The 16,380-nt window shown below is 42.7% G+C and overlaps 1 protein-coding gene across 10 annotated transcripts in view; it reads left to right on the plus strand.

The window, feature by feature from the left end:
- LOC104688381 (spermatid perinuclear RNA binding protein) overlaps positions 1-16,380 on the plus strand; it is a 60,015-nt gene that overhangs the window by 7,998 nt on the left and 35,637 nt on the right. For 9 of the 10 annotated variants that reach the window (XM_039561633.1, XM_039561639.1, XM_039561640.1 and 6 more), the window contains exon 2: positions 14,480-14,655. In XM_039561633.1, coding sequence (XP_039417567.1) covers positions 14,653-14,655 — 3 coding nt within the window. In that variant the 5' untranslated portion in view covers positions 14,480-14,652. Of the gene's footprint in view, positions 1-7,623; positions 7,937-14,479; positions 14,656-16,380 lie in introns of those variants that run through there. The other variant, XM_019284830.2, reaches the window with a different exon arrangement.

Raw genomic sequence — 16,380 nt, forward strand, 5'->3', positions numbered from 1 at the left:
CCACATCTGTACACACCTCCTCATCTCTACAGATGGCCAGAAGGCTGAAGAGAGAACACAGTTGTCTAAATTTGTGTAAGAGAAAAGAATCATGACTCCCACCTTGGAGGCACATAAGAACCTCCTGTAACTGGGGGCTTTTTGACAATTTAAAAAATTTGGTTGAATTTTCAGTCTTAGCAAATTTTGTGGAACCTGACACTGTTCATAGTTGCTAAATAAAAAACTTTTTAAATTTTAAAAGATGGTTGTCTGGAACTGTAGTCTAGTCTTTATTCCTTCAAAACTAGCCTGCTATGGAATATATTTGATCCAGAAGTCATCTTTGCATGCTTATACTTTAGCAACTTATAAGATGCTTTTCCACTTTAGATTTCATAGTACTTCATATTTTAGAAGTAACAACTGTCACAGTCACAATAGTGATGGTGCGATCTGGATCAATCGTGGTAAAAGGCATGAAGATAAAAACAAAATACTTTTGCCTTTATGTTTCTTTTCTCCTACCATTAGTGTGGGAATGAGATTGTCTTTTACATTGAATATTTTCATATGGTCTGCTTTATCTTTTGGGGGAATTTAGTAACTTTCCTTTTGTTAGCCCAGGAGATAAAGGATATTTTTTAAAGCAGGTAGTTGGGAGTCAGTATTATGTAAGTAGTGATCTCTTGACCAAAAACCTGGTTTTGTGGATGTGGCCTTATTAGTAGTAAACTAATAAAAGAGAGCAGTTTACAAAGTGCATTTTTGACAGGTGTCAAAGCCCATTCTTTGCAGAGCGGTTGAACACTGAATGTCCCTGAGTTGTGACTGTAGATACCCCAAACACTGAGAAGCCTGAAACTGAAACCTCCTGACCTTTTTAAAAACAAACGAGCAGTTTTGTTTAACTTTTTGCTGTGGGTCAGGAGCCTGAGCTTCATACCAAGTTTCAGTGTGATCCGAAGTAACACTGGAGACTTTAAAGGAAAAACTCTTGCAATATGGAACTTATGAAGCTGTGACTGTTGAGGTGCTGTGATTTATTACAGCAGATTCTTAAAAAGGGAATAAGAGATGTCCTGCCCTAAGCATCCTTCAGTAAATGACAATTCTTAGGTGAAATAGTCTGTGTTCCTTAATATGGCTTCTGCATTAGTGTTAAAATAGCCATGTTACAAATGGATCTGCTCTTTCTGTGCAGTTGGGTGGTATCTGGCCTCTGTTTTGATTCCCCTTGAGATACTTCCAAGTGTGCTTTTAGTGGTGCAGCTGCAGCCCAGTGCCACTGTCATAACAGCATTCCACCCTCTGTGAGGAGTTGCAGCAGCACCACGCTTGGAAGCATTGGTCTTTCCCTTGCAGGATAAGGACACTCATCCTTCCAGCACTGTCTCTACAAAACTTTCTCTGGTGGCTGTTTCACAAAGTTTTGAAGGGGAGCAAGTGTGCTGAAAGAATATTAGGGGTAAAGAGGATTCAGAAGCATTTGCAGAGAAATGGGCAATTCCAGAGTTGAACTAAGCTGATAGGGATCAATGGATTGCCCAGGGAGGCAAAGGGAGTCTAGGAGAAACTGTCAAATGTTCCTTCTGGAGTATCCATTTACTGATGCTTCTGCAGTTACTGCAGGGTTTGAATATCATTGAACTGGTGCTTCTGCAGCTGCTGTAGAAACTGTTGGCTCAGGCTGTCTCCTTGCAGTTCTCCTTCAGAGGAAGGACTGCTCGGGGAGAACTTGGCTGGGCATGGGACTCACTGGTACGTTCCCTGTTTCCTTTCACACTGCGATCTGCAATCTTTATTTTAATACAAATCCCTTGGCTAGGTTCTTTTCTTTTGCTTATAAATGTTTGATCTGTATGTGGTACTCACAGTAAAGGAGTCCTCTTGTGCCAGAAGAACAAAGACTTGCTTTCTGTTGGTGCTGGGCACCACTGTTGCAGTAGCTGCCTGGTTTTAGTGCCAGTTTTAGCAGGTGCACCTTGTCTCAATGAGTTCTCTTTGCCCTCATCACACAACACAGTAGCAAGTCTCATGCACAGTCTATAGAAGACTGAATTTTGGCGGAGAGCTGAGGAGTTCAGGATTTACTGTACTTCCCCTCTCCTTTCTTTCTCTTGCTCTGCTTTCATTATTTGTGCTCCTCTTGTTAACAGTGGGACTAGGTGATCGATGTAGGTCCTTTCCAGCTGACAATATTGTAGCAAAGTTTGAAATATCTCCTGAAAAAATCAAAGTAACCATCCTGAATGAACTCACAGGAGTTACAAACTGCTGTTGGATGGCTGGAGCTCAGTGTGGAGCAGACTGAAGGGATGTTGTTTGAGGGCTGTGGTTTGGGTGCAGGCAGGGGAAGCAACGACAGGGGCACTCCTGGTCATCTGGGAGTTCCCAATGGTTTTTCTGATTTGTAAGAGAGATGCTCTCAGACCTTCCATCCTTTACATCTGGTTTTGGGTGTTTTAGATGGTCACCCAATATCTAATGTGAAAGCTGGGTTTTGACTGGTTGATTGTTTTGTTGGTTTTTTTAAGAGAGAGAATAAACTCCCTTATTCTCCACAGCTTGCTCCTATGTCAGCTGGAGCTTTAGAAAAACCAAGTGGCAAAGAGAGCCTTTGGGTTTTTTCTTCAAAGCCAAATGATGTGCTGGAATGTGGTGTGCAGAGTGCTCGGTGCTGAGGAGCTGGCTGCTCTACAGAGCGGGGCTGCAAAGCTTCCCCTTATCTTGCAGAAAAGCTCAGGTCCCTCGCTAGTGTTCTGAAGTGTTCTTGTTTTTTGGCTCCTGTTCTTCCTGAGAACAGACTGTGTGTGTCCTGCTGCCTGACAAAAGAGGGGCTCCATTGTTCTCTTTTGAAAAAGACACAAGGTTCCTGAGTCCTCATCAGTTTGACTTTCAAAAGAGCACAGGCTCAAAAAATTTGATGCCTGAAAGTAGGACACGTTGTGAATTAGGTTCCTGAGTTTAATCATGCCATATTCAGATATTGAATTGCTAATTTGACTCTCATGAATGGACAGGTAATGGTTGTGGAGCGTTTCCTCTGACAGTTTGCCAAGCTGACCTGTGAGGAACCCATGATCCTGCAAGAGAGACTGAATAACAAGAGCAGCCAGGAATGCAGTGTCTGTTCAAATTAAATTAATGAATCCTAAGGAGGTGGAAAGCTAGAAAGGGGGAAGAGGATGCTCCATGCTGGGTGTGTGTAGTAAATGAATAACTTACACTGTTCCAAGTGCTACCACTGAGTTACTGTGGCACTGGGCAAGTCACTTGAATTTTTGGGCAGTGGGGTCTCTTCTCCATGCAAACAGCACAACATTTACACCTTTCACAGCAATTAGAGAAGTGATGTTTGAAGAGTTGTGAAATGCTTGTGTGTGTATCTAAGGTCTGCTTTTGGGTTTTTTGCTAATAAAAGTACATTGAAACTTGATAACTGCAATCAAAACAGAAAAGACTGAGTAATGTTTTTTCAGTCTCTTGTAAAGTCCAGCATGGAGGTTGCCATCTCCCCCAGGTTAGCAAAGGGAGGGTGGGCAGTACTGTCTGGTTACTGGGAGATAGAGAAGTAATTTTCAAGATTTTTTTGGTTTGTTACCTCTGAGCTGTTTCATTCAATTTACTGTTCCTGGTGTTGAAAAAAAAACTTCTTGAGCGGCTGCAGATACTTTGCAGGGTTTGCTAGTTCCACAAAGCAGCTTGGTGACACCTGCATGCTTTGATATCTCATTGCAGTATTTAGGAATGAGATCAGTTTAGAAATGCAATATATTCTCCCCATGGTAAATGGGAAAAAATGGCCACAACCACTTGGGCCGCAGTTCTGTGAGTGGCGTTATTCACCAAACTGTGCTTATCCTTCAGTGGGGAGGACATTGGTTCCTCTATTAGCTTTTAACTTCCATGGCAATATTCCAAGAGGAAAAAACAGTATTTAAGTTTCGTTCTTAGCACAGAGATAAATGGAATGTCACTGTCATTTGTCTGAAACCACGTGGTGAAAGGCAGGATTTTTTTCCCTAACAGTTTTGCAGAGTAATAGGACAGACCACGATTTGGACTGCACAAGACATGTGCTGGGTTACTTTAGAGTCTCCCAAGTTCTAATTTGCAAATTCTAGAAAATTTAGAACAGAAACATATGAGTGTCTGCAGAAATCATGCTTCTGAATTTAACTTCTGGATTTTGTGTTGGTAAAGCATGAAATTGCCTGGTAATATTTGTCCACTGAATTTCAGGGACAGCCTTTCCTTGTGTTGACAGTGCTGCACTGTTCTGGTTCTGCTGTTCTGTTCCTGGTCCTGCAGTGTGTGAGTTATAAATGCTTTAGAGCAAAATGCTCAGTGAAAAGGTGTTAGCTAGGTTTAATTACTCTTTGTTTCTGTCAAAACCAGCAACAAGCCTTTGCAAGAATGTTCTTTTACCTTGTTACTGTTTTCTTCAATGTATTTCTGCAGTAAATAAATAATGGATAAACTTTCCCAGGCCAGTAAGAACTGTTTCTGAACACCCTGTTACAGCAAGTGTAGGAGGTTGCAAATACCACTGAGAAAGCCCAATACAAGGACTTTTGTTTCCACAACAGAGAAGCTGTGCAAGTGAAGAACTCATAAACCAGCAGAACCAAATGCTCTTTCAGTGCACAAAGCATTTATGTATTTTTTTTTTTAAAAAGGATTTTTTTCACTAACACAAGTGTCAAGTTATAGAGATGAATTGTGTTTGAACTGTGGAATAAGATAGATTGATGGCATTATGATCGACACTCTTATATCACTAAAAGTATAGTTTTGGACTGAAAACCAGGCAGGTTTTTTGTGCTGACAAGAGCAGAATTCAATATAATGGTGGTGTTGACATGGATACAGATTTCCAAAGGTGGCTAAGCAGGCAATAAAAATATTTACACCTAATTTGGACTGAGGGATGAAAGGGTTTCTGTCTCACTGCCCACCTGAGGAGAACACCCTCAGTCTGTGTAGCAGCTGGTTTCTGATCCTGGTTTTGATCCTGCCTCTGCATCAGGAACTGTGTGCTCTCCTACCCTGACAGGTTGTGGCTTCCCAAGTGCAACTTCTTTTGAGAAATAAAATAAATCCCATCAGTGTTGCATTTAGGCACAGCAGGTTTCCTGTTATCAGGGGAACTGAAGTGGCCAGACACAAACTGCAGCTAATGGCCCAAAATAAACTAACTTTGATTGTTTTTCTCTAGTCTTTCCCTGGACAGTAATTCCAAGTATTACTTTTAGCAACTCTAGTGTATGAAAGGAGCTTTGGGGAGAGAGTTCTGTTGTTGTGGACTGATGTCCCTGCAAGGCTGAGAGCACTTTGAATGCTGGTATTGATTGGCGAGGCTGTGTGCTCCTCCCGGAGAAACTGGAATTTGCTCCTGCTCCAGGAGCTGCAGCAGCTGCGCCACACTCCCCTGTGCCAGCCTGGCTGTGCTGTTATTAACCTGCCCAAACTCACTGAACAAGGGACTTCCTGGGGCTCCTGGCATGTGTGGTGCCTCCAAGATGTTGATCCTGTTTTGCTGTTCAGAGATTTGTTGCTTGGTGCTAGTGGGAGGACGGGATGTGATGTCTGGTGGAGAATGCGAAGACTGAGGAAGCTTCTTTAGCAAATGAAGAGCTGGAAGCATCTTTCGTGTTCTTGTGAGTGGCACAATGGAGATGACATCATTATCTATAGGGAGAAATTAAACTAATTCATAGCCCTGTAGGAAATGTAAAGAAAGAGGCCAAACCAGCAAAGTTGTGTCTGTGGTCTTAAAAATGCCATCCACCTGGGACTGGTACATTTATCCTGAGAGCTCCTGTTTCTCCCCCCAGATTTTATTTGAAATTCAAAAGATAAAAAAAAAATTGACTATAACTTCTCAAGTTGGAGATCAATTACTTAGCACAGTTGTGTTCTCCAAAGATACTGGAGAATACAGTATTGCAGATGCCTAATTTAACTAATTTTTTAAAAAATTTCAATGACCTATTAAAAATAAGCAAACAAAAGGCCGTGGAATTCATTACTCATCTCAGGATGTTCCTCAGTGTAAGACTGATGGACAGAACTTATGCTGAGAAATTAATCTTGTAACCTAGCTTGTGGTCTACAAACTAAGCATTTCCACCACTGATGGTCCCTGCTAAAGTCATCCTTTTTTTCATTTCCATGGCTGTGCTGTGCCGTGTGAACTGGAGAGAGGAATAATAGATGAGTTTTGCAAGTGAAGTTGGCAGGTATGACAGCACATGCGTGCGATGGAGATCTGCTGAGGCAAGAGGATGCTGGATTGAGCCAATTTAAAATATTTTTGGATTCATGGCTTTCCAGGGAAATAGGACTTTTATTTTTATTTATTAATTTTGTAAATCTCTAAATATGTTTGTGGCTCTTTTTCTTCCTCTTAGCCAAGCTGGGACTTTCTACTACAAGATCTGGTCCAAGGCAGATGGTGGACTCGGGTCACAAATGACAGATCTTTCTCTGCTGTCTCAGGCTGGCGTGGTGTTTTACTTTGATGGATATCGTTGCTAGCTTTCATGCCTAAGTAACCTAATTCAAATCTTTTGGTAGGGTTATCGTGCATTTGAAGTAAATAATTGTGTTCTGAGGCTGAAAATGGATGGCAGCCAGGGTACCCTTCCCCAGAGAGAAACCCCTTTGCTCTCTGTTGAAGGGGTGCTGGGTTCTGAAGGGTTTCAAAAGAGCTAATTTTGTTCCCTAAACAGCCCAAGATTTTAGTTACAAATTCTGTTTCAGACCTTTCCGTGGCATTGTGTGTTGTGACACTGAATCAAACTTAAAATAACGTGGTTGGATGGGCAAGATATGGCAAGAAAAAACACTTAAAATCTTAAGCTTTTAGTAACCCAGAACCTCTGACAACGTGTTCTTTGACAAAACCACCAATTAGTCAGGAAGTATAAAATTAACTTGAACTTGTTCAGGAGTCAGAGTGGAACTAAAACATGGGAAAAGTCTGACGGAGCATGTGCACTGGCTGGGAGCACAAGAGCTTTTTACACAATACTCACAGAGTCTAGTAATCTTCTATTCCAAATCCTTTTAAATCTTCTCTCCTTAATTAAAAAAAAAAAAAAGTCACTGAGGCAGCAAGACTGACATACTAGAAAATGCATTTCAGGGGAGAGTCATGAATGTTTAAACTGGCTGAAAGGCAGCTGGGCACAGTAACCGGGGGGGTTTGCAACACTGAAAACACAGGGTCTGTATGATTGACATCAGGGAAGAAATTCTGGGGAGAAACTTCCTTAAACTTCACCGTTGAGGGTTGCTGGAATTTTAGTCAGAAGGAGAGCATTTATTCTTAAAAACTTCTTTATGCTTTGACACTTCATGTAAACACTGGGAAAACGCAACTCTCAAAGACGTATTTGCATTATGTTATTTGTAAGAATTACTAAATTTGCTTTGTTTATAACCAGAGCTTTAGAATCTATGTTGCTTTTCTCTGTCCTCTTACTGATTCCCAGGATATGCATTAGCCTGGGCTGCAGAGCAGGGGACAGACAGTAGAGCCAAAGTGTTTGGCTGTTGCCTCATGGAACTGATGCAAACCACCAACACAAGCAGATCCAGTGTTACTGTAGGACAGTTTGGGCTCCAGCCTCTCTCTTTTTGTTGAAATTTTATTTTACTTCTTGCCAACGCAGAGGGAATGCCATGCTTTCCAGCCTTCTCCATGTGTGTACCTTTGCCTCCTTGGCGGCAGTTCCCCCATCCCGACTGAGTCGCTGGGCTGCAGCTTGAGTCCACCTGCAGAATCCCATATTCTATGGGATATGAATCACAGCAGCAAAGAAACTGGGGCATTGCAGCTATTTTGGTGAAGCTGAAGGGTGCTGGGGAAGGGATGTCCCTGTTCTGAATCTCCTCAACATCGTGGCTGCTTCCCGTGGTGGCTTCTGGACCAGCAAGAGCCTTGCAGGTAAAGGCAGTGCTCACAAATCCAGGGATGTGGGGAGTGTCTGGGAGTTTGGAGATGTGCAAGGCTTTCGTGCTGGGATGTGATGCAGGACAGGGCTGGGGTAGTGAGGACCCAGCATGGCACAAACTGGGTGGAGGAGGTAGAACTGTGATTCTCTTTTGGAGAATGTGATGTCATTTCAGGCATAGATCCAGAATTTTGCTTAAACCAGCTCTGTCTCTGGGGAAATGACATTGCAGATGGTGAGTGTCATTTCAGTGTAATGTAATCCTGTTATTAATTTAGTTAATTCTTCAACTGCAAATGAATGCAGTCTGAGTTAAGAATTTCAGATGATTTTGAGTGTGGATGTCACATTATGACTGCAGAGTACCTTCATGTTTCCATTCACCACTTTAGCCAGGAAAGCAGGAATGCAACATTAGGGTGTCTCAAGTCACAAATCAGTTCAGTGTTTCACAGATGTTGAGAATCCAGTGGTGATTCTACCTTGTCTCAAATGAATACTTTGCTATTCATTATTTGTGTATTATCTAATCTGTGACTTTTTATTTAAGACACCTGCCAAGAAATGCACCCTTTAAGATATTTTGTTTTCTGCAGTGCTCAATTTTGCAGGCAATTCAGTTTTGCATATTTCTGACTGGTTGAATAGGAAAAACATTAAACTGTTTATGTGTCAGTTTGTTATTTAAGTGTCAGCAGTCAGTTTTTAAAGCTTTTTGCACTTGGTGTCTCTCTTGTCCGTTGTGCACCTTGACACCCATAGCAGAAGGTGAAGGCAATTTCAAAATAAATTCATTAGAGCCCCTCTGTAGCTCTGGCTGTGCTGGGGGTTGTGCAGGTTTCAGGGAATGTGAAGCCAGATAAAAATCTAGAGGAAGATCTATGTAAAAAATACCTCGAGGTCTGCAGCTGGGGTGCTGCTCTGAAGACCACCTGGTGAGTGTGGCAAGTACCCTCCTGTCATCAGGAGTCTGTAGTAGGTTCAATCCCTACGGAGGATTTATAGTCTTTCCAAAACTGTTATTTTTCTTACACATTACAATTCAATAGCTGCAGTTATTTCTACTAATGTCTATTTCTTTCTGAGACTGGATGGTGTGATTCTATCTAAAATAGAGCATTTTTTTCTTCAAATGATTGCTTATGTGCTCACACAGTGCCTCTGTTGTTCCTTTTTTAACCTTCCTGTTAGGCTGGTAATGATTTCCCCTTAGACCATCTTTTCACCTTCTTTCCAGGAGCTAAAAATATGAGCTACACTCTGCACATCCCCGTTTCCTTTACCTTAATGCATTAATTTAGATTAAGCAGTTGCTTGCCTTTGATTCTTCAACTTCTTTAATTACTGTACCAGTGTGATTTCTTTTGGCTCTTTTTCCATTCCTTCCTCCACAGTGGAGGGGAATCCATGTGTTCACTGATTTTCAGTTGCATCTCTGACCCGAGGGTCCCCAGGTTCTCCATCTGCGCCTTGGCACAGATGGATTCTCTCCAGGAGCTCTCCAGTAGCTTCCTGCATGCTGACAAGTGGGCAGCTGTTTTCCTTGCACTGTGAGCATTGTCAGAGCTCTGGACCCTGGAAGGTGACTTTGATTCCTCCATTCTAATGGTTACAGGTGCTGTGGATCCAGATCTGGTTATCAAGTTTGTGCCTACCCTGTCTTTGGCAGTTAAAGCTGGGTGTGGGGGCTGCCTGGCAGGGCCTGCTCCTGAGAAATCTTCAAGCACAGCAGCCTTTGCTTGAAATATTATGAGAGCTGAACAGGCAGAAGTAATCCCAGACTCAAGTATTTGTTGTATGAAGTATAAGAGTTTGCCAGAGGAAGTACCTTTTCAGCTTCTAACTATAGCGTTGCTTTGTAATTGTTCATTTGGATGGAAAATTCCAGCCTTCTAAAGGTTATCCCAGATGCAACTTTGCCAGGAAATGCATTACATGGGAAATAATACAACTCCTATGAATACACAGTCTCCAGGTGAAATCGGATGATGAGCATACTGTTGGAAGCAGTCTGAGCCTTGTTAAATGTGTCCCAGTGTTACAGGGCACTGCTTTCCAGAATGCTGCTGGGGCTCTGAGTGGCCAGGATTTCTCTTCGTGTAGTGGGGAAGGAGGAAGTTCCATACAAGGAGCTGGGATTTTAAATAGTGAATATCTGCACAAGGCACAGGTCAGTCATATTTTGCAGATTTCTCTGCCCTGTGCTCCTCTCTGAATCCTCATGAATTGTATTTCTTATCTGTTCCCCCCAGTTTGTTGATACTTTTAGCATGAGGGAAAACTATTTTGATATTTCTCTGTCAGTTATTTTGACATCAATCAACACTGCAGATCTTGTTTTGTTTGGTGTCTGGGTACATCATAAAGAGAGTTGCTGAAAGAGTTCAATTACAATATCAGCATCTCTGCCAAATGTATTGAGCTGTTCTGAAAAGCGGCTTGTCTTTTCTGACCCAGATACACAGTTTCCAACTGTGGGAGATGCTGCCAGAAAGACTCTTGGCAGAAGGCCAGCAATAAAATTATACTGCAGAAAAACACAACATATTTTCAGCAGCACTTTGTGTGGTGTGATGAAAAATTACCTGTCTCCTGAATGCAAAGCAGAGGCTAAAATAAACTTCCAATTTGAAGTTGCAAGACTCTCATTCTGACTTTTGAAAGTAACAAAAAATTGTATAAATTCCAGTTATTTTCTGTTACTGTGTCTGATACACCTCGGGCTGTGTTAGATACTCATTGCTTTGTTATTAGCAACCTCTGTTGTTCTTGCTGCCCTGTCAGTATAAACTCTGCTCTTGGGGTGCTGCACACTGCAAACTGCAGTTCTCCTGGGCAGATACTGGTGTCAGGGTAGATTCAGAAGGTGGAGGGTGTTTTTAATGCTTCAGCTGAGTAACTGTTAGCGTGTGCCTTCTTGATGGAGCATTTAAAACCAATTTTCATGGTGTTCTACTTGGCCTGGCCAGGAGCCTGAAGAGCAGCTCACTGAAGTGAGGGGTTTGGAGCTCTGGTGTCCAGTGACCCCAATTTCCTCTTCTCTGTTGCACCAGTAACACTTCTGTGCAAGGCGCTGCTGCAAGGGGATACTGGGGTGCCAGACACAGTTCATATCTCCTTTCTAGAGGTTCAGAGCACCCTAATTCTGATATTTCAGTCCCCATGGAATGCAAGTACCTGTTTCTCCTGCCTTTTCACTTCTCTGTTTGAAGGCACTCAGAGGTAGCTGAGCATATTCATCACCCCCGGCTGTTTAACTGTCTGTCCCCTGGGAATGCAGCTGCAGATGGAGGAATATCTCCTACTACAAAAGCCTCATCTGAAATTCTTTTTGTTTGTCTTGAGCCAAAGCATAAACTTCCTCTGTGAAGGATGGGATGTTTAATGGAAGTTGCTACAGTGTCATGGTGTTTTAATAACATTTCTAATGTGTCAAATCCCCAGTGATTTTAAACCACACTGCAGACTCTGCTTGGCTCCGCTGTGACCTGGTTTGGAGACAGAGATTATTTACTCTTGTTTTACACTTTAGGGGCACACGATGCAGAGCAGAAGTGACTTTTTCAAGGTCACCAAGCTCTCGGTGGTGCAAGGAGCTTCCTGTACAAGTTTTCTTGCAAGTGTGGGTGGCTGCCCCTAGGTAAGACAGCCACACATTTAAATATTGTGCTTTTTAATCTGGGCATCAGCTGTTACTTCCCTGAGGATGCAGGAACAAATCTCCTGCTATAGTCTGGTAGTGGAATGAGGCTGTTGGATTTATGGAATTGCTGCTCACTTCACATAATGCTTTCTGATGTATTTGGTGCTGAGCTATGTTATGCTGCCTTAGTCCATATGGTTGGAGCAGATTTGATTTTGGTTTTCCTTAATTTAATTCTGTGTGCTGTCAAATGTACTTTATTCTGTATATTGTGTCTGCACTTTTATAGTAAACTCCCTCCTGTTTAGTGCTTTTGTTGAAAATGTTCTCTCAAAGTCTGAACTAAATTAGGGTTTCACTCCTATGCGTGTTTCTGAAATATTCGTAGGATGTTAATGACTTGGAAGACATCATGTATCAGCTTCAACTCAATTTTCAGGATTTTTTTCCAGCTTTCTGATTTGTATAATAAAGATCCCTTTGTAATTCATCTGTCTGTGCCTTGACTTCAGCCACGCACTGCTGAAAAAAAGGGCAGGTAAGACAGGGTTCATAAATACCTTCATCCAACAACCTTTACTTGTCACTGAAAACTTAACCTGTCTTGAAAACAAGAAAACAGGTCACTGCCTGCTAAGGCAGGGTATGGAGAGGTGGTGGTGTTTTCACTTCATCAGCCCAGCAGAGATTACCCCCATTGTGGCTGTGACACATTCATTTCCAGCCTGTTTTGGATTTTCCAAGAACCCTGGGAAGCACCCGGCACAGCCAGGGCTGCCCTGAGGAGTGCGTTTCCAGAGCTTGGGCGGCTCTTGCAGACTTGCCCTCTAGACAGCAGCCTGCTCAGCACTTACTGAGCACCAGAACTTGCTCAGCCAGCTATCTCTGTCCATCTGCTTGCCACAGCCTGGGCGAGCTGATAAGCAACAGCTTGCAGTAGTCTTGGGAAGGAGGCTGGGCTGGAGTGTTGCTGGAGTCTGGAGACATTGTACTGGGCATATGCTGAAGTCAGCAACACATTCCAGTGCCCTTCTCTCTGCCTGAAATTGCCAAGTTACAGCTACCAGAGAAGATAACAAACCAAAAATGTGAAATGTGGGAGTGACAGGGAAGAAGAGTAGGTGAAGATAGCTGAAATTCAGTTTGGAGAGAAATAATTTGAAATACATTATCTAGAAATGTGTCTCATAAAACTCTCTCTAGTTTGCTATTTGCTGACTCAAGTTAGTATTATTAAAAAGCAGAGCAACCTTGTAAAGAGTATGGCTGGTTCTGGAGATGGTGAAAGGCTGTTGAGCGTGGAGGAGCTTATGACTAGCTCGCAAAATAAATACTGCCAAAGCAGTGATCTTTGCTTAGTTTTCCTCCCAGCTGCCCCTGTCTGACTTCCAGGATCTCTTAAGAGAAAGAACATCCCCTTCCTTGATTGCTTCTGGGAAGCAATTTGGTAGAGTGTTAATACACCTTGGTGGGCACAGAGCCTCTGTGATGAGAAGTGGGGTCAGTCAGGGTTTTCATTAGCTTGCTTTTCCCAAGTATTTTTAGTATGACTGCACTTAACTCTCTTGGGGTTTCTTCCTTGGCATTTTCAGCTGCTGGAACAGACAGGCCCCTGCACAGTGTTCTTGTCTGGCTTTTTGTTTTACCCAGTTCTACATCCTAAATTCAGTGGTGTGACATACAAACAACTATCAGGCCCTTGCTGCCAAAGCTACTGGTCCTGTAAACATGCTTAATTTCTTCCTAACTAGGGAAACAGGGAAGCGAGATCTCTTGTTACCTTTTCCCCTGTCACATTCAAATCTCTGTGGGATGCAACATTTTAATTATTCCCTGTCACATCACAGGTTTAAGTATCTCCTCAGCTTTCAAATCATCTCACCTATCCCTGTGCTGTTGCCAAACATGCTTTTAATCTCTAACAATGTCAGGCTTCTCTGACACACAATATGCAAGGCATTGCTGGAGAAGGGGGGTCAGCATACAGGAGAAAAGGAAAACATTTTAGTGTGTGTGTGTCAATCTGCAGAAATTTACTGACTGGGTTTCCAATTGCTTCAAAACGTTGTTGGAGAGCTGATGCAACGATATGTGTAGTGAAAGGAAAACAGGAATTTTCTGCAAGGACTGGAGTGTCTTGCTGTGCAGTGAGTTTATGCTTCCCTCTCTCACATTACCTGCTCTGTTATTCTGCTCTTCTCTCTCATAGAGCATTTCTTTGCAGTTTTATGCTGCCAGTGCTGGTGTTGTTTCCCAGTTTAGTACAGGAAGGCTGCTCTTGAAGGATCTTTTCCATGCTGTGTGCTGGGAAAGGCAGTGCATGGGCAGCACAGGGGGGTGTGGGTGATTTCAGCTCCTCGCAAGTCTGACGTCTGCAGTTTGTTAGAATGTGCTTGTCTGTCTTTAAATAACAACTTGCAGTTATTGCAACCTGAAGCCTTGGTTCTTGTGCAGCATCTGACACAGGATCGAGGGCTGCACTGAGGATTTCCACAGAGAATTACTTTTTGGTAATTAAATGTAGTGTGTCTGATTCCTAACATGCGTGTGACACTAAAATAGAGACTTTTTGAGCTGGTTTCACATAGACCGTGTTTGCCATGTTGGATTTCCTGTCATCCTCATCCCAGAAACTGGGATTGCCAGGTGGTTGACAAACCTCTCTGGGATCAGTTCTAACTGGCACGGGAAAGTCGTTACATGTGTGTGGGCACATCATAAAAAGTTGCTTTCCATAGTGACATCTGTTTGCTCAGCTATAAATGGATCACTGACTGTCCCATCTGGAAGCTGGTGTGCTCTGATCAGTGGTTTGCCTCATGTGCTGCATCCAGCACTTCTGGAATCAACACGCCATCACTGCTGGTTTCAAGTTGTTTCTCTCTTTTTGCAGGTGAATTAGAGAAAGTGACTCCCAGAGCACCTTGGCTGCATGAACTCTTGAGCTGTCAAGGGACTGAGAGGCTTATGAAGAGGTTCTGTCAGGCAAAACAGTGCTTAGCAAAGACACCAAGGAGGAGGGAAAAAGAGAAAGGGAGGGAGAGAGAGCTGAAACACTAACAAACCATGGTAGGTATTTGTCGTCTTTCACAGGGGTGCATTGAAAGTGTTTTCTGCTGCCAGGCTTGCATGGGGCCTGATCAAACCCAACAGAGGGGATTTTCTGACCTTGCACTAACTGAGGGATGGTAATGTGTGCTTTGAGCAAAGCAAGTGAGGTTTGATGTATTGTCAGCCTCTTAAAGCCAGAGAGTGTTCTTGTGAGCCTGCAGTACATGAATTATTAAAAACGAACGAAGGGATGCTCATAAGGTTTTCTAATAAAACTGGCATTAGCAGGCTGTAGCAAACAGCATCAGTGACCTTGAACTTGCAGATTTCATTACCAAATGCTCACACTCCCCTTCCACCTCTACCTCACAAAAGCAAGTTTTGATTATTCACATCCATGTGTCTGTGATTGATGGTGCCTCTGTGCACACTTTGTAACAGTGTAGATGAAACGTGTGTAGCCAAATACACCTGGTGTGTATTGTTTAAGTGAAGAGTCACTTCTCATCTGCCTGGGTTTGGCTGCAAATTAGAAATGCCTGAGATGTGAGATTTGTAAAGGTGAGCAAATATGAAGTATTGTGATGGTGAGATTCTGAAAATGTGTTCACAAAAAGGCAATAAACCTACTCAGTTCCTGAACAATATGAGTGGAGAGCCGTTTAAGCATACTTACGTATTTTTAAGTCCTCTAAGGTTATTACTGAGAGAATGGAAATAAGAATAAATGCAGTAAATTTTAAGTACAGTTGCTAATGTTTGTGTGGCTGGTTGCTGCTGGTAGGCTGTATGTTCATATTTGTATTTACAAAAAAGACTTAAACCTAGACTTTTGTCAGTTGCAGAGTGAAAGGGGGAAAGAACACCTTACAAAGCAGAGTTGTTAATGTATTTTAAACAGTGTCCCACTTTGTCATTCTTTTCGCCCTGAATTGTAATGAGGAATTGATCTTGTCAGCCCCTCTTCATTAGAAAAGAAAACGTGTCTCATAATTAGGAGTTACCAATTTGTTTCTGTCCCACTGTTGCAACTGACATTTGGTAAGGTAAAAGATGGTGGGTGAATTGTTAAATGTAGCTCGGCTGTTTCCCTGCAGCTCCGCCTGTATCCATGTTGTGGATAACCACAAGAGGGACCTCCTGGAAGTGTTTTGCAGCCTATCAAACTGCAGGGGATAAAACCGGCCCCTGACAGATGAATTGTTACTGCCCAAATTATCCATCTGGGTAGGAACACAAAAATTAGGAAGGGAATGATGTCATGACCTTCAATGGTAGAGACACAGAGAGTGCAATAAACCAGGAAATCGTGGACAGATCCTTAATAAGGATCCAGCCCAGAGGCCTCTGAGGTTGTTCAAAGGCCCATTGCGTCCTTAGGAGTGGATACAGCTACAAACCCATGAAATAGGGGTGAAAATTACACCCAATTAAGGTGCTTAAAGTGTGGGAGGAACAGAGGGGTTCGGTTGGTGATTCCAGGTTCTGGGAGGCTTTCAGCAGTGACTGATGTGTCTATAGAGACCAAGACCTATTGCTGCTCTTGCCACAGGCCTGTGCTATGATCACAGCTGGTCTGGGGCACTGTTTAAATCAAAAAAGTCTCACCTGAATAGTCTGCAGCAAACCCAAAACCTCCTAGCACAGGTTACCCAACCAGTGAAGTTTACCTCCCTCAGCAGTATCACTCAGGACTCTGAGTTTCACTGCAGACTTTTTAAATTAGCACTCTAATCTCTTCCT

This window comes from Corvus cornix, chromosome 17 (genome assembly GCF_000738735.6).
Source record: "Corvus cornix cornix isolate S_Up_H32 chromosome 17, ASM73873v5, whole genome shotgun sequence".
NCBI classification, from domain to species: domain Eukaryota; kingdom Metazoa; phylum Chordata; class Aves; order Passeriformes; family Corvidae; genus Corvus; species Corvus cornix.